Source organism: Lutjanus erythropterus, chromosome 1 (genome assembly GCF_056507025.1).
Source record: "Lutjanus erythropterus isolate fLutEry1 chromosome 1, fLutEry1.hap2, whole genome shotgun sequence".
Lineage (NCBI taxonomy): Eukaryota > Metazoa > Chordata > Actinopteri > Lutjaniformes > Lutjanidae > Lutjanus > Lutjanus erythropterus.
In genome coordinates, this window is record NC_139317.1 from 38706860 (window position 1) to 38727217 (window position 20358).

The following is a 20358-nucleotide window of genomic DNA, read 5'->3' on the forward strand; positions in this document are numbered from 1 at the left end:
GCGAATTGGCATCTTGGTGATGTGAGGTTGAATTTTTTTAACATGGGTTTTTGTTGACAGACAGTATGAAGTTGAGGCTCACATGCTGAACAGCAGTCTGCTGTGCTATACTGATGTTTAAAATGAGTGATGATAACAGACAAGGTTAGGAGGAATGACAGGTTGTCATATTCAAGCAGCCTCCAGCCATAAACCATCTGTTACTTGATCTAATGAGCTGTAAATGTATATTAATGCTTCTAACACATGCAGAAAACGGCAAAACAACCTGAAAATATATTATCAATGCATCTGCTGAAGAAATCATGCTGTGCTTCTGAAACTAGTTCTGTGTGAATGGGACACGGTTAGTTGATTTGCACTGTGGAGCCACAGCGATTGTAATTTATGTTTGAAGATACCACCCAAAATTGATGGTCGTTAAATTATGTTTTAAAGGGAAAGTTCACCTCGGAATCAAAAGCCATATTTTTCCACTTAGCTGTAGTCCTATTTATCCATTTAGATAGTTTTAGTGTAAATTTCGAAGATAGCAACTATAAAGAAAAATTGAAAAGAAATGTCTCTTTCCAGAAATCAGAAATCAATTATGCAAGATAATCCACAGACTTTGTTGTGAGCAGTTTCATGAAGGAAGCACTTTCTATTAGGAAAAAAAGTAGTTCCAGTAGATTTTACCATACAAACAAAGTAGTTCCTATATGAAACTGTGCACAGCAGGGTCTGTGGATTATTTTATGTGACTGGGTAATAACTTCTGGAAAGAGACAGTGGTGTTGAATTTTTCAAATGTATTTTTTGGGTATTTTGATTTTTGGCTCCAAGGTACCATGATTTAATATATCACAAACAAGCTCATAGTGAACTCCTGTACAAAGTATCGATTTCTTAAAGGTTAAAGATCAACTTTATTGTCACATATACAATTATACAGTGCAAAGTTCTCCTGTTCTGTGTCAGTGCCTTGCCTCAGAGGTACTGACTGGAAACTGATCCAGCAAACGTGTATCTGATGATAGGGAAAACCAGAGGAAACCCACGCAAGCACAAGGAGGACAACTTTTATAAACTGCTCAGTGTTAAGCAATGATGTGCAGGTCAAAAGATGTTTCAAGATCTAGGCTAAATGAATAACATTACTGCAGCCAACTGCAGTGGTTATATAGTCCTGACCTCTTAAAGTTGTTTTCAACCAAATTCATCCCAGTTGTCTTGACTTTAAGACCTGAAAATCACCAGATCAATACATGCTGGGATGTAGGTGCAACAGCAAAATAATTTAGTGCTGTTAAGGGAAAGTACAAAAATCTGTCAATTATTTTTCCAGAGTGACTGGGAGAGTCTATGGCAAAGGACAAAGGACACAAAGCAGAGGCCATTTTTTATGACTGTGAAAGTCTGACTGCACTAAACGGACGAGCAAAGATAAACTAAGATGGTTCAAGTTCGCCAAAGTTCATGCTCAGCATTAGTTACTGAGGACAGAACAACGGATGAAAGCTCTTAATACGAACAGATCGTGGCCCTCCAATAATATATGCTGAAATATTACATACTCAAACAGAAGGCCTCCGGGAAAGTAATTTATCTGCTTCACACACACATGCGCAAACACACACGCACGCACACACACACATGCGTCCTCCTCTCCTGCCGAGGTCCCCTCACTGATGACTAATCTGTCTGGAGGGATCACTTCATTTTTCATCAGAACATTATGCGGGCGCAAATGAAGGGGACATCCATTCTGCACTGTCGTTTGTTACAGAGCGGAGGAGAGACGGAGAGGAGGAGAGTGATGGAAAGAGAGACGGACGGAGACGGAGAGGCAGAAAAAGAAGATCTGTGTGTGGGCAAGAGGAAACAAAGAGGATGTATGTGTATCTTTGATTAAAATGGCTGGAAGGAATGGGCAAAGGGAGGGAGACGGGGGCGGGGATGCCCGTCTATGTGCTTTTTGTGCACGCGTAGTTGCGCGTTGGTCAATTGAAGGCGACAGTCAAATTGGCAGTGAGAGGAGGTTCATGAGGTGAATTAGGCAGGATATTAATAAACCTCTCAGGTTCTCCACCTCCAGGTACCACACTAATTAAGTGCACACTGCACACTTACATGCATGCACACGTTAAAAGAAAGTAACTGTTTGTAAAGATGAACGTGCGCAAGGACAAATATCTTTACTGATTTATGCATTTTTGCGCCCTTGGAAGGACACTTGGTCTCAATACAGAGTAAATTACATATAAACACACATGCTTAGCCTTGCAAACACACACACAGAGCAAACCCCTCCCGATCCATCTGTACCGTTCACCAGTTATAGGACAGTGCCTTTGGGTATAGGCTAATTTTGACTGCAGCTACATTAGTGGTGGAATGTGAAAGGCTGTATGGTGTATCGGTCACAGCGCTCACCAGAAACAGCTGTATCACACACTGGTTTACTTCAAAGTGCTGTCTGTCTTGTTAACCAGAAATACATGAAGAAACTGTGGCCAATAAATGAATGATCTGCTCTAGAAAGTCGGATTTGTCATGATAGTATGTTGGACCTTATTATTTTCAGATTGCATGTTGCGTTCATCAAAGGCTCCACTTGCAAGGGAGCCTGGGGAGTGTTGTACCATCGGGTTAGTTGTAACACTGGCAGTTTTACCAATTAGACAAATGCTGTGGTGACATCATCAAAGTTGTACTGTTCCATTTCCTTTTCTGAAGTCCCAGAATAAATGGCACTTGTAAACAGCAATCTTGGGTTTCCTGACCAAGAACAGATTTTGAGGGAAGGCATGGGACACTTTTTTTTTTTTTCACTTTATTCAAAACTATTTATTCTATATTCTTCAATTAAGTTCTTTCATGTGGAACTTACTTTGGCAGTGTTGAGGTATCTGTCATTATTACATTTATCACCAGCCAGTGTTACAACTCAACCCAGTGGTGTGGTAAGTTGTAACAACATAATTTATTTAGCGTGTTTTTTTTTTATTATTAACTCACATAATGTGTAATTGTGAGTTTTATTTGTGGTAGATAAATATGGATACCGCATATAAAAGTTTGAGAGATCTAACACAAACAATCACTGAGTTATTGTCAAAAACAGACCATGACAATTATGATATACATTAGGCCTCAAAAATGAATACAAATTAGAATTACTGCCTCATGGTTGTATGACTCAACCAACTGACCAATCAAATTACAGTTTACATCCATGTTGGTCCAGACTCCTTGACAGTATGTAGTAATAATGACTTTACAGGAATTTAATAAAAGGCATGTATTTTTTGTGAAATGGACATTAACACACTACTAGTTTTACAGAGGAGTTCAGAGGACTCATAAGAGAGTTTCTTCACCTAATATCAGCAAAACCAATGAGATGTGGAGCACTACAATGCTTCAAATACGGATGCTGCTGCAAAGAAGCTACAAATTCTAAAACGTGGATGATTCACATACATCTTCAACTTGGCTGCAGCACAGAAGATCTACACATTCACCACAGTTTTAAGGTTGGCACCCAAGATTAGTGTCGCCAATTAGTCACAGTGAACTTGACCTTCTAGACATAAAATGCCAATAGTTCATTGATCCTATTAGACACTTGTGTGATATTTTGTAATAATTAGCGTATGATTGTTAGAGTTGTGGCCAAAACCGGTCACAGTGACCTTAGGCCACTAGTGTGCCAGAGTTCTGAAATTCTCCCCAGACAAACATGAAATCACAATGCCCTTTCATCTTTGACCACTAAATCTAATTTGTTCATCCTTAAGTCCAAGAAGATGTTTTGTGCCAAGTTTGAAGAAAATCCCTCAAGGTGATTCTGAGATATCGAATTCACAAGAATGGGACAAACATACAATAAGTATATACGTGTGTTCATAAGACACTTAGTCAAATTTATCTGACATTCCTGTAAAACTGCATGGCAGTATAAGCACTGATAATAAACTGGAGTACGAGGAAAGATTAATGTTATCCAATGTTTCATTTTCTCAGAGAGGCTCTATTTTTCATCTACTATCTAAGTCAGTTCAATAGAGCTTCATTATTTCTATTAAGTTCAAAGGTTATAAGAATCTATCTCTATAATATGTATTTACATCAAATATATTTGACATAAAAGCCCACGATAAAATGAGTTGAGGTGCTCTGATAGCACTCAATTTGCAGCTGTAAGGGACTCAAGGTTTCATCTCCTGCAAAACGGTGCGGTGGAAGTCATCATTAGACGCAGAACATAAAAGATGAGCGTGCTGAACGTTGTTCCATCTCAGACTGCAAGTTTCTCTGGATGCAAATCAACTGTTGTTGGGAGTTTTCTGCCTAGCCATCCATCAAGCTAATGTCCCACTAAATCAGCAGCTAATGTCTCAGACGCACACAGTCTGCTCTTTTACAATGGGCCATTTCACTGCAGCGACAGGGTGGAGAAAATGAGAAGAGATGATGAGAAGGAAAAAAAATACAAAGAGATGGATTGAAAAGAGGAAAAAAATAAGAGCGAGGAAGATGATATCTGTGCAGTCGCACAGCAGACGCTACAGCAAAATATGGAAATATACAAACTGTGATACTCATCGTTCATGCCGGTCTTAACAATAACTTCTCTGTCGACTCCTGCTGATGCTGTCACAATGTTTCCTGCAATGTGACAACTGTGACATGAGTTACGATTGAATGAAAAACTAAATGCAAAGGCTACAAAAACCCACCTGTGTCAAACTACAAAAATGCTGACAGGGTAGAGACAGCTAAGAAAGCAAAGTTGTTGGTTTTTTGTTTGTTTTTTTATGAAAGAATCATTTATCATTTTGGGAAATATGCTGATTTGCTTTCTTGCTGAGAGTGAGATGAGAAGATCGATATCAATCTGAAGTAAAACACTCAAGTCGAGAGATGATGTTTAGCCTAGTTTATCAAAAAGAAATAGCTACTGCACCCAACTCCCCCTAAAACTACAAATTATAATTTTTGCAAATCCATTTGTGTACAGATTAAAGGATCAGTGTCCTTGAGCTTGTCAAACACTCTGTCAAGCTCCCTTCCTTTCCAAAATAGCCGGGAAACACAAAAACACCTAGGACTGCACCTAGAGCCAGTGTTTGGTTTGTTTGTCCAGGGCTATATTCCCAGAGAAAAGGAAAAATCTAGCCCGAGACTAATGTGAGCCCACACAAAGATCTTAAAAAGTTCCTTTTTTTGTCTCACTGCACTGATCTTAAATAATCTTTTGCCTTAAATAATCAGCTCTGGAGAAAACAGTGACATCTAAAAGAAAACATCTCAAATGAGAGCTTAAATTTGTCTCAGTGGTCAAATTCCTTTTGTTTTGCTGCTGTTTTCCTCTTACAGGTGAGTTTAGGAGAAACAGATGAACCTTCAGTAACCTCAAAAAATAGAATTTTATTCTTCATATAGTGATTGTGAGAAACTAAATTTCCCTCTGGGTTAACACGACGCTGCAACAATGGTGGGCTCTGAGAAATTGTGCAGTTTATACATTTTTAGTTCCATTTTTCACAGGATGTTTAACAGTGCCAAAGACCTCTCAAGTGCTGAAAATAATGTATCAGTTGCCATGGTTTTCTAATTAAATAAATTAAAAAATAAAAAGATACAATTTCCACAGTTCACTTGTATTAACCCTGTTACATTAACTTTAAGTACGGCACATTTTCAATAATTATGCAAATTTGCACTTTGACATATTAGTCAGAACTGATTATCTTGATATGTGTAGTTGAATATGTGCATATTCTGCTACATGAAAATATGACTAGAGGTGAATCATTCTCAAAATTGCTGCCTTTTTGCATTGCAGGCTGGGAAACGAGTCTGAAGCGTGACCACAGGCAGCCAAGTCATGTTGCATCACAAGGAATTAACTTCAGTAAGTGTCAGAGAGTGTGTCATTTTAGTTAACAATCTAATAACAGACACAATGTACCTGTTTTCCAGGTAGTGTGAATCCTGAAAACAGTGATCAGGGGTAATAAAGGTCCAGCGTGTAAGATTTACAGGGATCCACTGGCAGAATGTAAGGTACAAGGTAGATTTATTTATAATTATATTTCATTTTCCGATGCAAGATTGTATAATGAGATTAAGGTGTAGTTTCCCTTTTCTGCTAGCCATAAAAACAAGATTAAAATTATATACAGTAGACTAGTTGAAGAAATAAAAATAAAACAAACTATTTTGCATGAGGAAGCGCTGAGGATGAATTAAGCAGTCCTGCAGCCTGAGGGAAGACAACACTCTGTAGCCTGGTGTCACTTCAGAATATAGCAGAAATGGAATATAATATTCATAAGTATATTTCATTAGTGTATAATAACTTGAAAATAAGAATCATTGTGTTTTCGTTCCCTTTGAATGAACCCTTTATATCTACAGAGGGCACGCGTCCTCTTCCATGGAGGCTGCATGTCATGGCCAAAATGGACCATCTCCAGAGTGGGGCCAAAGCACCGTGACTGGACTCCAGGTGGGTTGTGGTGACATCTCATCCACCATGGCCAACCATAAAGACCCCCTTTCCCTCCCTCAAACAAGTGTTTGTTGCAAGACTCAAGTCGTGTGTGTGCAGGAGAGCAGAGAGGAAGATGTTTTTAAAAGTCTCTATGCGTTTAGCTCTCAGTACTTTTGTGGCTTCTAACTGAATCTCTCTGTCCTGAAATTTTCTTGCTGTGTTACTGTTTCTTCTTCCAGATATCTACCTTACCTGATTTTGCTGCTTCATGAACTACTCATGTAGCCCTTTAGTAATAGAGATGATGCAAATCCAGGGCAGACGCACCAAGTCAAACCAAGCCAGCACATGTGAATGGGAAAGGTGCTCCACATGCTCGGAAGGAGAGGGCAAGGCGAGGTGTTAGCAATCTGCAAGCTTACCACTACATGCTACAAAATCCTACACACTGATCCTTTAAATCCACTGAAATATAACAAACTGACTTACACTGGCCTGAACTGACTCAAGGCTGCAAAAGGCGAGGCAAGGCAAAGTGAGAGGTTAAAAAAAATCTGATAATCTGAAGAGACAGAGGGGAGATAAAGTGAGAAAAAACAGCCCGAGTAAGTTTATAACCTTATGTTTTTGCAACAAGCCCATAATGACTATAAACAGAAAAGAAAAAAAAAAAAGTTTTTCCCATTCCTTAATCGGTGTGAGCCAGACGGCAGAGCGATCGTGCCTTCTGCTGCCTCCAGTATTATCAGGAAGCTGAGTCAATGGAGTGTGGCCACATTGCCACATAAATAAGAAACCATAGAGAAGTGAGGGAATGAAAGAAGAGGGCAGGAAGAGAGTGGGGATGAAGTGATGAACTATGAGAGATTGAAGTAAACGTTCCCCCTGTTATTCTTTTCTTGCGAATGGAAAACAAGTCCCCTATCACAACGGCATCATGAGCTTAAGACCGCTGGGGGCAGCTTTGCAACAAAACAGCAAAGAAAAGAGAAAGCAGGGAAAATGTAACTGGTTTGATTTGTCATTGTCACCCCAACCTCACCCCTCTCCATCCCTTTCCCTCCGTCAGACTGAGAGAAAGCAGGTATATTGGCAGGCAGGTCTGGGTGCCGGCGATAACAATGTTGGCTTTGTTCCCCGCCAGAATTGGACAAGCGCTTCCAGCCGCCACCCCAACACAACAATTAAACAAGCCCAATGTTCAACGCCGCGTTTTCGACATACTGCAATCTGGCGGCGGCTTTTCTCCGTAAATCTATGGGGTTTCAACGCTGCTGATGCTGGAGGCTACGCTGCGCTCACTGATAGCAGCAAATCAGTTCCAACTGAGAGCTACACCTGTTGCACACTGAGCTCTGTTTATTGTCTTCTGTCATTTTCTGAACACGCGTACACACACATGCAGCCTAATGAATATCCGGCAACCATACAGACGGCACACACACCAACAGACAGATGAGCGCACACACACGCAAGCTGCCCTGTCTTCATCAGGGCAGACCAATGGGCTGTGTCATATCTGCCAGAAGTGTGTTCATGTGAGAAAACGGTGCATCCAGCCCCGAACAGACGCTTTCACACATTAACAATCCCCCAAACCAGCACCTGGGTTAGAGGCAGTTAGACTTTGCTTTACTCAGTTAGAATGAAACAAGACACACGGAAATATACCAGCTTACAGCTGGAAAAAGCTGTAGTTCATAATGCTTTAAGAAATCCCACCGCCTGAGCCAAATCCTGACCCACAGCTGTGATTTGTCTGTTTGTCTCAATAAATGTTGTTTTTCTTTTCCACCACTCACAGCCTTTATGAAATTTATATCAGTCTGATATTATTTTCTACTTTTATAGACACTGTCAGTTTAATATCATAAACATCAGTCAGCAAAAAAAGGTTTTCTGCAATATAAAAGAGGGTTTATTAACAACCTGTGCTTGGGAAACACTGTATATACTAAGGGAAGGAATAAATGTAATATTTTCTGAGACTGAGACGACTCTAGGTTACAGGTTGTGTACCTGTCTGATCTAGCAGCGACACACACCATCTGCCAGGTGATGAGGCAGAGTCACTGTGGCCCCAGAAATATGTCACAGGGGTGGCCAGATGGGGCTGCTTAAAATCTTGGGGTGGGACACCAAAACCAAAAGCCATAAGTGAATTTCAGGGATTCTATTAAGCTGTTGTGTGACGCAGTGACAGCATTCATCGTTTTCTTTCACCAGAACTATAACAAAAATATACTAAAACTAAGAATATACATTAGAGATTTAAATAAATAGTACAAGATTATGCATATATAGGCTTATGACCTTCAATGTGGAAAAATAAGGGACACCTTTGCCAGCAACCCCAGGCACCGGGACACAAATCAAGCGTGGAGTCTTGCAGTCCTCCCCCATGAGATTTTAGTGTTGAACATTTAAATTTCTGTTTTCTGGTGAAATTTTATGCACCAATTTATACTTTTTATGCATCAATTTCAAAGTCCTCCGCTACTCTCAACATGAATGTGAATGAAAACATCAAATCCAAGACACTGGGCAAAATGTTTGGTCTATCAAAACAGGCCTGTCTATCTTTACACTCAGACAGTCAGACAGTCCACCAGAGGCAACAGAAAACTCTATGCATATCTGACCAGTGAAGACCAGCAAATGTATCAAGGTGGTTGAGCCCTTCATTAAATCAACACTCTATCTTATCACAGTCACTGATGCCAGCAACACAAAGTTACAGTATTGATCAAGTCAAGCCGTTCAATATTTAACCTTAAACTAACTCCAACTTGACGCAGACTTTGCTGGGTCACACTGGTGATTATCAAACTAACTTCAGCCTGGTGTCTGACCTGCAGTGCAGCAATGATTTTTTTCCTCTCACATTCCCACCTGACTGTGACTGGCTGAGCCGACTGCATCGGCTTTTAGCACTTGTAAAGGTTTTCTTTTTCTCCACTTTTGGGATCCGCTGCTCTACCACAAAGTTTATTCTGTTGTTAGTGGATATGCTCATTACTTTCTGGATGAGAATTGCTGGGGGGCATGGGGGTGGGGGGATTCCCCCTCTCTGCTTTTGATATCTCTCCCTGTCATCAGTCATTTTTATCCCCAGTGGGGATACATGTTATCCCTGCTTCTGGTCAGACTGAATAAATTAAATGCATTTCCAGTGCCTGCCAGTAGACCAGGTAGTGAGTGAATAGAACTTTCATGTTACAGCGGCGATGATGACTGTGCCTGACACAATAAATCCAGTTCCATAATAGTGCTTGACATTGTCAAGTTAACTTACTATAAACAATAACTAGCTTAGTATTGAAGTACACTTGATACTGAAAGTGAATACCAGTGTGAAACTGAAACAAAGTATTTTTGTGCCAAAATAATCCACAGAAAAAGTCAAAAAATGCTTAAGAATCAAAATTTATATGGGAAAAGTTCTCCCCCTACAACATTTTGTTTAATGCGGCTGGCATCCATCTTAATGGTGGACTAACACAATGCCCCCCACACTGAATTGTGCACAGAGGGTTTGTGCTGTGCCAAACTATACACAGTCATTTATGCAAATCTTCATTTTTTGATCTCTTTGTTTCATCTTGGTAACTTTAAAGCCCTGTGGACACTTATGTCTGTCAAGTCATGATTTTGTCACTTAAGTAAAAGGTGTACATTGTGCATATCACACATGTTCTCCAGACTTTGACACTTTTGTCTTAAAAACATCCAGGGAAAATCCTGCATATGTTCTGTGTCTTTTTTACAGTACTGCATACCAGTAAGTATAAATGAAGGTCAATTTTTCAGATCTCTACAACCACACACAGTACCCAACTGTGTCCAAATCTGGATATAGCTTATCAAAAATGCATGATCACACATCATTTCATTGAAAAGGAACAGAAACGGTAAAACATTTTAATGCACTGAAAGCTCAGAGATTCCTCCTAAGAGCATGTCAAGATTTCTCTGCTGTGCTGTATGGTACATTTTTGTTACTTCAACAAGAGCAGCTGAGAAAAGCCGAGCTTATGTCCACAGTGGCAAAATCACCGCTGATCCTCGGGGACAGCATCCTGAGCTGTATTACCAGAATCTAACAGCCACACACTGCCAGAGGCAACACATGATCCTCCTGCCTTCTGCACACTAAACTCAACTCTATCTGCTTAGAAGGAGTGCTGTGTTTGGCCTATCCCCTCTGAGGCTCTCTGGATCCACTTGTATTGATTTTAGTGGGGGAAAACAAGGACGGTGAATATAGTTTGTCATCATGAGGCAAAACAAACACAAAAGATACACTTCTTTTTCCTATCTTATACTCTTAAAGGGGCAGATCACCCCAAAATCAAATATACATATTTTAAATCTGGCCTGTGGTGCTGTTTATCCATCTAGATTTTTTTCGTGTGAGTTGCAGAGTTTTGGAGTTATTGGCTGTAGAGGTGTCTGCCTTCTCTCCAGTATAATGGGACAAAATGGCACTCGGCTTGTGGTGCTCAAAGCACCAAAAGAATAAATTTGACACACTGAAAAGTGTTTCTTTCCAGAACTCATGACCCAGTTATTGAAGATAATCCACAGACCTTGTTGTGAGCACTTTCATGTAGGAACTACTGTCCTTCTGCTGTAGAATCTATCAGAACTACTTTGCTTGTAATATAAAGAAAGTAGCTCCTACATTAAACGACTCACAGCAAACTCTGACGATTATCATGAATAACTGAGTTATGGTTTTTGGAAAGAGACAGACCTTGTCGTGAGCAGTTTCATGTAGGGACTACTTTATTTCTATTAGAAAGAAAGTACTACTATCTTTCTATCAGATAGTAGTTCAAGTAGATTCTGAAGTAGTTTCAGTAGATGTGTTCAAATGTGTTCTTTAGTGGCATCTAGTCTATCAGTATATTGGAGAGAAGGCAGACATCTCTACAGTCAGTGTCTCCAAAACTAGACAAAACACACAAAAACAGAAAAGTTGGATAACTAGCACTGCATGCCAGAGGAAAAATGTGTATTTTTAATTTCAGGGTGAACTGTCCCTTTAAAGCTAACCTACAAGTCCAATGAATTTTCTTTCTTTGCTTGTTAAAGGGGAAAAAATGCAAAACATTCCTACATTATTTGAAGAGACTAAATCCACAAAAAAGGACAGAGGTATTGTTGCATATGTATTTTGGGGCAAACTGTCCCTTTAAATTCACATTACTTCTTTCTATAATGTCAAGTTATTGGTTGTCATGTCTCACTGTGTCTTTTGGCCCACAAGGCTTAATCCGGTGTGGACACAGACCACTCTCACAGCAGACACTTTGACTTGTCAGACACAGGCGTGACTGACAAGATTAATAGCGGCTGCATTCACTTTAGGTGTCAGAGTGCCAGGGCCTTGCTATTGTGCAAGCTGGCTCACACTGGCATGACTCCCTGGCACACATAAGTGGAATGGAACCATCATTAATGTTATTAGTTACACCTGTGAATTTTTATGAAATGACAAGTCAAAACCTCTGCCACGAGAAAGGTCTGTTATTAAACAAACACATCTCCATTTGCAGTGGGTATACTGGCATCGAGGCACCAAATCTGACACTAATTCCCTTACATTTCAAATGTGGTGTTTACCCTTCTGCCAGCCTAATTCCCCAGTCACTCAGGTATTTATGACAGCAGTATTTCAAACCAAATTCAATTTTTTAATGAAAGCTTCACCTCTCTGGTAAAGATGGTTTCACTTTGTTCACATCCAAAGAGCAAATATTAGTTAAGTTATGAGTCTGAAATCAAAGATGCTGTAAGTTTAGCTGTGTGGATGCTGCCACACTTCTACGTGGAAGCTCCTAAAGAATCTTTTTTGGGGTTTTCACGGGTTATTTGAAAGACTAAGGGTTCCATTTAGCTCATTCTGGAAGAAAGAGTTCTTCAAGAATTGCTGAAAGATCCTCACCCTCAAATGTTCAAATATAAATGGTATTTTAAACTGTGGATGTATCTGGAATCCCCTGAATCAATTACTCATTAGTTTTTCTTAATTAATACTCATAATTGTGACATATTGGGTTAAAATTATGGATGCCCACAATTTACAATAGATAGGATGCAATAATTTCTTGCCTCATCTGTAGAATACAGGCAATATTGAATAATGTTCAATAGTTCTTTTGAGAAACATCAGAAGACGAGGGTTATAGATAAAACCCAATAAAAAAAAAGCTCATTTTAGATTAGAGTTGCACCAAATTAGTTCTGGTCATTGAACCAGTTCCGTTATAGATTCTTGGAACCTTTGTACTATCTAGTGAACCAGTCAACCAGTTTTTTGAGAATTGTAATCAATTATGTAATCAACAGAGCGTGTTACTCAAAGCGCACCAACCTGCAGAATATGACATGACATTTTGGTTGGCCAAACCTGCTATTTTTACGTCCCAGGGCTGGTTCCTAGCAGGTGGAAAAAGCCCAACAGTGCATTCTGGGTGGAAATTTTCAAATAATATGTTGAACTGGAGCAGAACGGGTTCTGAGTAGTCGAAAAAGCCTAATAGGTTTCTGGGTGTAACCTTTCACAGATGGTTCTGCAACAAACTAAAGGGGGTTCTCCAAGGGGTCAAGATGAATAACCCTACATGGTAGTCAGTGCTTTTATTTTTCTTTATTTATGTGAGAGGTAACACTGGCTGGCACAGTGCTGCAGTCACAGCTGCAGGTAATTTAGCAATCAGTACTAATGTGTATTTATCTCTCCTGCAGTGAGGCTGGAGGCTCCTTTACTGATTACACACGCCACAGTCATCACCTGGATTGGGCTGCAGCAGCTATTGGTAAATTCATCAACGAGTTTGTGTACTTCCTTAGTTTTTAGAAACTAGTAACTAGTTTCAAACAAGTGATTTCAGACAATTTTAGCTTTTTTTTTTTATGTTAATTCATCGAGCAACATGCGTTTCAGTTTGGTATACATGTAGTTTAGAAAGAGTAGGAAATATGAGATTATGCTAACATACAAGACGTAATTTGCATTGCGGTTTTCTGGAAATGTAATTTACTGTTTTCAAAGTGCTGCCCAGATATGTTGACCATATTCCTTTATACTTTAACAGGTCATATTTATATGAAATAGTAGGTTACACACAGGTGCTACCAATGATCAGTGGTGGACAAAGTACTCAACCCCAGTACTTGAGTCAAAGTATAGATACTCCTGGTCAAATATTACTCAACTACAAGTGAAAGTTGCTCAGTCAAACTTTTACTCAAGTTAAAGTATTAGAGTTCTTGCTTTTAAAACTACTTAAGTATTCAAAAGTACATGTTTTTAAAAATACTTAAGTATTCAAAAGTACAAATTACAAAGTACATTTTCTAATATCAATACATGCTGTATTGTTTTCATGACGCATTTACAGAAGCTTGTAACTCTCTGAAACCATCTAATGATGCACTGACTTGCTTGTAGAACCACTCTGCTACACAAAGCCTATAGAAACACCTATAAAAACTTCAGCATAGAAATGCAATCAAAAACAAAAAGGACAGCTGTTGTCATTTTCTGATGTAACTGTATTAAAATCACTGCATAAAAGCAGATTGAAGCTAACTGTAAGGAGTTCTCCAAGTCTGTTAAATAACTGAGATTTCTTTCTGTCTTCAGAGGCAGTATATACATGAATCATGCTCTATTTTTCACCCCGATAAAAACAATACAACTTTAAAAGCTACCTGGAACAATTAATAATTATAATAACATCTTGAGATTTCATTTTGTCTTTCTCCTGCTGTCACCATTACCGCTTTTTGTTTGAATGACAGAGGGAGAGCTTGCTTGTTCTTGTTACAGAGAGCGTCTGGATGATGTATTTCCACTTTTACATCAATCCAGAGGAGCTACTGTGATTGGTTTTCTTTTGTGAGGAACACAGCATGCGACCAACTGCATTTTAGAAAAGAAAAACACCAACAGCTGACTTCAACCATGTGCTCAGTCGAAAAGTAACAACAACCTTCCTAGAAATGTAGTGGAGTCAAAAGTACAATATTTGTCTTTGAAATGTAGTGGAGTGAAAGTAATAAGTTTCCAAAAAAACAAATACTCAAGTAAAGTACAGATACTCAAAAAATGTACTTAAGTACAGTACTCAAGTAAATGTACTTCACTACTGTCCAACACTGCCAATGATCCAATTAAAGCAGCACTTTTTCAGTGAGGAAACCTGCACAACAGCAGCACCTGAATGGAATGAAACCTTAATTAGTATCACTGGCAAAGCCTGTGTATACACTACTATTACATGTCAAAATGGCAGCTGTGATGAATGTATATTAGCAAGTGTTAGCTTTGTCAGTTGGTTCCATTGATACATTAAGAGGAACTAGATAGAGAATACAAAGATGGTGCCCCTTCAGTCCAATGAGAGTTGCTTGCCTGGTGCATAAGCCAAAAATTTTCACACAGACATTCACACCTGGAAGCTGCCCAGTACGACCACAGTCTGATCCACCGGCCACTGAGCAGCTCCACTGCAGCCAATGGGGTTATTAAGGACCTTGCTTAAGGGCACTTCAGTGGTTATTTATGTAGCTTTATTTTACTGACATGTAAATCTTCACTTGGTCTGTGTTCAAACATAGGAACAGTTTGTGTGTGTGTGTGAGTATGTGCGGCACCTGATGATAACTTCTCTATCAATATTAGTGATTGCTGATATATGTTGGTATCAAAACAAAGAGGTCATGTATAATTCCATTATTCCATGGACATGGTACTTGGTTATCTTAGCTGGCAACATGATGTTTTAGATGGATTTTTACTAATCAATATCTGGTGTGATTAGGACTTCATGCAGGAAAAGGTTAATGTTGTCTTCACCCTCCTATCCTTGTTAAAAAAAAAAAAAGAAATTGACCAACCCTGTAAGATTTTTTTTTTTACTGCAGCAACTCCCTCATGATCCCTCACTGGCTTCCCACTCACAAACACTACCAGCTGAGTTCAGAGCAGTGCCAAGCCGTGCCAGGACACCTTTGCGAGCAATTAAATTCAGGTCAGTGCACGCTGGGTAAATGTTTTTGCATTTGTAACACCCGGGAACCCTCATGCCTTGCTTTTATCTAGCCAGCCAGGAACAATTTCTCTCCAAACAATGCTGTATAATCTGCAAGATGTAATCACTATACCCAAGGCTGCAATTTGAGGATATTGGCAATGACAAAACAACTGCAGCCATTACAGTCGCATACATTAGCTCAACAGTGTGGCTGTGCTTTGGGTGGGCTATGTGTTTTAGGAGAGAAAAATGGAACACAGTATTGAGAACTGTTTTTCTCTTTAACCTGTCAATCAAACATGGTAAAACTGGTGGTTTGGTGGTTCACAGCAGTGCTATTTGTTCCTGATAGCTTTGCATTATATATGTGAATCTATTTATCTACAGTTTACCTACCTTTAAGATAACCCCTGCATCATACTACTGTCAGGATGTCAGCAGTGAATACATGCTCTTACCTGCACGGTAGTAGCGGTCAAGCTTCTCCCATAGGGGCTCATCCTCACGCTGGAGAAAGGACAGCTTGAGAGGTTCATAGATGGATCCTGAGGAAGGACACATCTGTTACACTCAAGCTTTGAAAGTGGTAAGGAAGGTTATCTTTTAATCATTATACAATACAAGGTTGCAAATTGAAATGAAAGTTGCAGTACCTTTATGCTACACTAGGGCTAAGTATTGTTTAAAAATATACCATACCAATACCAGTACCCTTACACTGAAAGCGAGACCAATCAAGTACTTCACTCTAAGGCAGCAACTAACAAGCTTATTATTATTAGCTTATTATTGCAATTAATCAATTTATGGTTGTTTGGTCTATAAAATGTCAGAAAATTGTGAAAAATATCAAAAAGTTTCTCAAAAAGCAGGATGATTTCCTCAAATGTTTTGTTTTGCCCACAACCTAAATATATTCAGTGAGTATAAAATCCAAAAAAAGACACTTTAGAAGCTGAAATCAGAGAATTTTGACTTGAAAAATCAAAAAGCTTAATCGATTAATCGGTGCAGCTTTTCTTCATTTAATATCTTTTTTGAAGTTTGTTCTTTGTTGTGGTTGGCTGCTAGTAAAACCATATAAATGGTCTTTTTTTTCTAGATCTGGGTACAAAAAGGATCAGTTGGAGGTGTCATTTGACTGAGGAAGTTTCAATACTTGGTACTGGGTTATTTCAATTGATACCTTAAAGGTACTGAGTACTGATACCCAGTCTTATGCTGGGTAAAATATATTTAAAAAAGACAGTTACACACCCATGGATGTGTGTACATTATATATGATAAATGTAATAATAAATAGGTAATTCTGTTTCTGTAGTTTACTGACCTACATTTTTTTCAAATTTCATGCCTGAGTTGTCACATGAATCCTTAAAGAATCCTTAAAAATGTGTCTCAGTTGTCTCTTTAACTTCATTAATATTATGCCTTAAAGCTACTACAAGGAACTTTCAAATTTTGATGATTTTGGAGGTCCCTGTGGACAAAAGCAGTAGAGTTCCCACCGTAATAATCACAAAATATAACATTAAAAATAAAATGACCTAAATATAAATCTCCGCCTGCTTCTTTTTAACCTCTTTTTTTCCTGGGAAAATGTAAACACAGGCTTGTCTGTTATCTGATGTCTTCTCACACATGGTCTTATTGACTTGTGTAGGTAATTTAGAGGCATCAGTAATAAATTTCATAGCCAGTTAAAAGCTCCATGTAGTAGCTTTAATAACTTAACTGGACTAAGGTAAAAATAAAGGGCAACAGTTTTTTTTTTCAAAGGCAACAGTCTAATTTCAATGTGTAGATGAAAACAGTTTGGAAGTTAGAAAAAGCTTGTGTATACCTTCATAAATACCTTCATTTTTCCATCAAATTTTCATATTTCCAATTAACATAAGAGGAAATAACAAACACAGATAAACAAACAACAGACACATGCTATCAGTAATTTCTGTTTTTTCACTGCAACACACAGCAAAGCAACAAAGGACTTAACACACAAAACAATTTTCAGGCCCAAAGCTAAAAATTCAAATGGTAATGTGGCTCACCATCACATACTCTGTAACGTTTTTCCCTCTGAGCTGAGAGAGAGCCAGGAGTTTGAGGGAAACCCCTATCTGTTATACTTTCTCTATTTTCAGACACTTTTCACTTTGCTGAGATTTGCATTTTAATAGGTTCGACCTTGGGTCAATACCACAGGTACTGAAAAATTCACATTCTGGCTGAAATTAGCATAATTTCCATCAGCTTAAAAGTTGCAGGGGACAAAGCCAATCCATCTCTTTTTAAAGATAACACTTTAAAAGAGCAAAGAGGGAGCCCAATATTCCAATTTTAATTTCTAAAATGAGATCAGACAAATGTGAGCGGTCTTTGTTTGGCCAATTTTAACCAATCTAATGACAAACTTCAGTGATGTAAACCTCTAACACTATTACAGATGCAGTACGTTATATGATTTATTAATATTGAACATATTGTGCGTCACTTCTGGATCTTTGATGCTTACTGTGGAGGAACAAGATTATCCACATAAACCACCATAATTCATTGTCAGCAGCATGAGCTCACATGTGTGGCTGTCTTATGATTTGTTTTCTCATGATTACAGATAATAATAATCATAATTAAGCCTCATAATCAGCAAATAAAGTGACCAGTATGGAACAAGATATCAGAATATATCAACTTCACATAATCTTTATCTCAAGACAATGAGAAAATGGACAAATGATAAGCCTATATTTGATTTCCAGTTCACAACGTATGAAGGCAAACATGTTTTCCTGTGATCATGAAATAATTATGCCGTGACCACAATAAGCTGCTCACGTCCAGATAACAAAGAATTTTCTTGTGATCCTTACTCGTGTCCTCTCTGGCCTGGCCGTCTGTGCGCAGCTGACTGCAGTGTTTCCCTCAGATCTGCGGCCACTACTTACCGAGTCTGTGAACTTTGGGGCGATGGGGCCGGGCAGTCGCAGCCACTGAACTGGCCATTCTCAAAAGGTGAAATTAAGGCCAATCGTCTCTCTCAGCTAAATCACAAATCTACACAGCAATTCACAGGAAGGAGTTAGTAGCACAGAGTCTAGATTTTTAGACATGCATGAATCAATCAATCAATGAATTACACCTTGTTTTGACAATGATCATGAACAACATGCAAGGAATTACAATGCATTGTGTTTACTTATGAATGCAAGTTATTTTACCCACAGAGAGATACAGAATGATGATGAATTACTATATGATGGTAAAGACAGACTTTAGCAGAATAACTACAGAACTTTAATTAGGAGACAGAACTTGACTGATTATTGCTCTTTATGCTCCATAACATTCACTTTAAAATGCTATGGTCTGAGAATGCTGTACTGCTCTGTTAATACTGCTGTCATATGAAAATCAGGAGGATCGATGGGCCTTAATGCATTTTTAATGAATGGAAAAGTCATTATATTTGCTCTGAGGTCAGGATATGTTTACCTTCCATTTTCTTTATAATTTGCCTTTTAGCAGATACCGATTTTTCAAATAACAGCAGTTATTAAGACACAACCAGATGAATCAATTATTACTACAGCCCAGAGGTGGGAGTAAGTCACCAATGTGCAAGCAAGTCTCAAGTCTTAACCTTTAAGTCCCAAGTTACTGTGGAGAGAATCAAACAAGTTGAGTCGACTCCCTGCGAGTGAAGCAAGTCAGGTCAAGTCAGTGTTCTGGTCAAGCAAGTCACCAGTTAAGTCATACTAAATATTGATGATCCCTCCAGTTTCAGGATTTAAATCCATTAGAACACAGTGGTCATGAAAATTTGCGTTTAATTTTCACCATTAAAATCTATTTAAAGGGATTTCAGAGTTTTTCTTCTAATGTGTTAGAAAAGAGTTTGCTAGAGATGTGAAAAGACAAATAACTATGTTGTACTGAATTGTGGAGACTGTTGTTCACGATTTCCGTGTTCACAAGTTTTTGGGCCGACCTGAATTATGCCTTGGTGTCATGCCGGAGCCATGGGCCTCCAGCAATAAGCCTCACGAACTGAGTCACAAACGACACGCAAACCGAAGGGATTAAAACCAAATTCAATAGTTTGACACAAAATGTTTATTTAAAAAATTAATTCAGTGACTGAAAAAAGATGAACGTTGTTCTTTTCAGTACCTGTGACAAGATAAAAAATAAAATGAATAACATTAAAATAAAAATACAGAAGAAATTGCAACTGATAAAGCACTGCATTGGTTTGTTGAGACATACACTTACAACGTTTGTGCCAGGAAGCTCGCAATGATTGGTCAAATTTGCGAGGCTGTGCAGAATTCACAGGTATTGATTGAATTTGCATTACTTGATGCGATTGCCAAATTGCAACTACCTCAGGTCGCTTTCAGAAATTAGTGGTGTTTGACACTGAGACAGTGGAGCAGTCAAGCCCCCAGCACTTCAGAGCAGAGAAAACTGCTATTTTTTTCTGATTTTGAAACCTAATTTAATATACTAACGATTTTTTTTTTAATCATTCAGTCCGGGTGGTTTATAAAACATATTTCTGTGGAATGACAAACTCATGTTTATTGTTGCTTTACACAAACTTTAACAAGGATTGTTGCAGCCTGTTAACATCTTAAAAATATCACTGATATTTGATATTTTGTGCCATCAATTATGAGCCTCCAAAATGAACACTAATGGAGAGGTGGGCTCTTAAATTATAATATACCTCTCTTGATCCAAAAAGGCTCTAAAGTGAAAATGGAACTATGAAACAACAAACTTAGATCAGAATGTTTAAACCTTCTGCTCTGGCTGCCCTTC

The 20358-nt window shown here is 38.6% G+C and overlaps 1 protein-coding gene across 2 annotated transcripts in view; it reads right to left on the reverse strand.

Moving 5' to 3' along the window:
• phkb (phosphorylase kinase, beta) overlaps positions 1-20358 on the reverse strand; it is a 156557-nt gene that overhangs the window by 134149 nt on the left and 2050 nt on the right. The window contains exons 2-3 of one of the 2 annotated variants that reach the window (XM_084721293.1): positions 18480-18588; positions 15990-16076 (exon numbers count right to left, since the gene is read on the reverse strand). In XM_084721293.1, coding sequence (XP_084577419.1) covers positions 15990-16076; positions 18480-18537 — 145 coding nt within the window. In that variant the 5' untranslated portion in view covers positions 18538-18588. The remainder of the gene's footprint in view (positions 1-15989; positions 16077-18479; positions 18589-20358) is intronic. The other variant, XM_084721285.1, reaches the window with a different exon arrangement.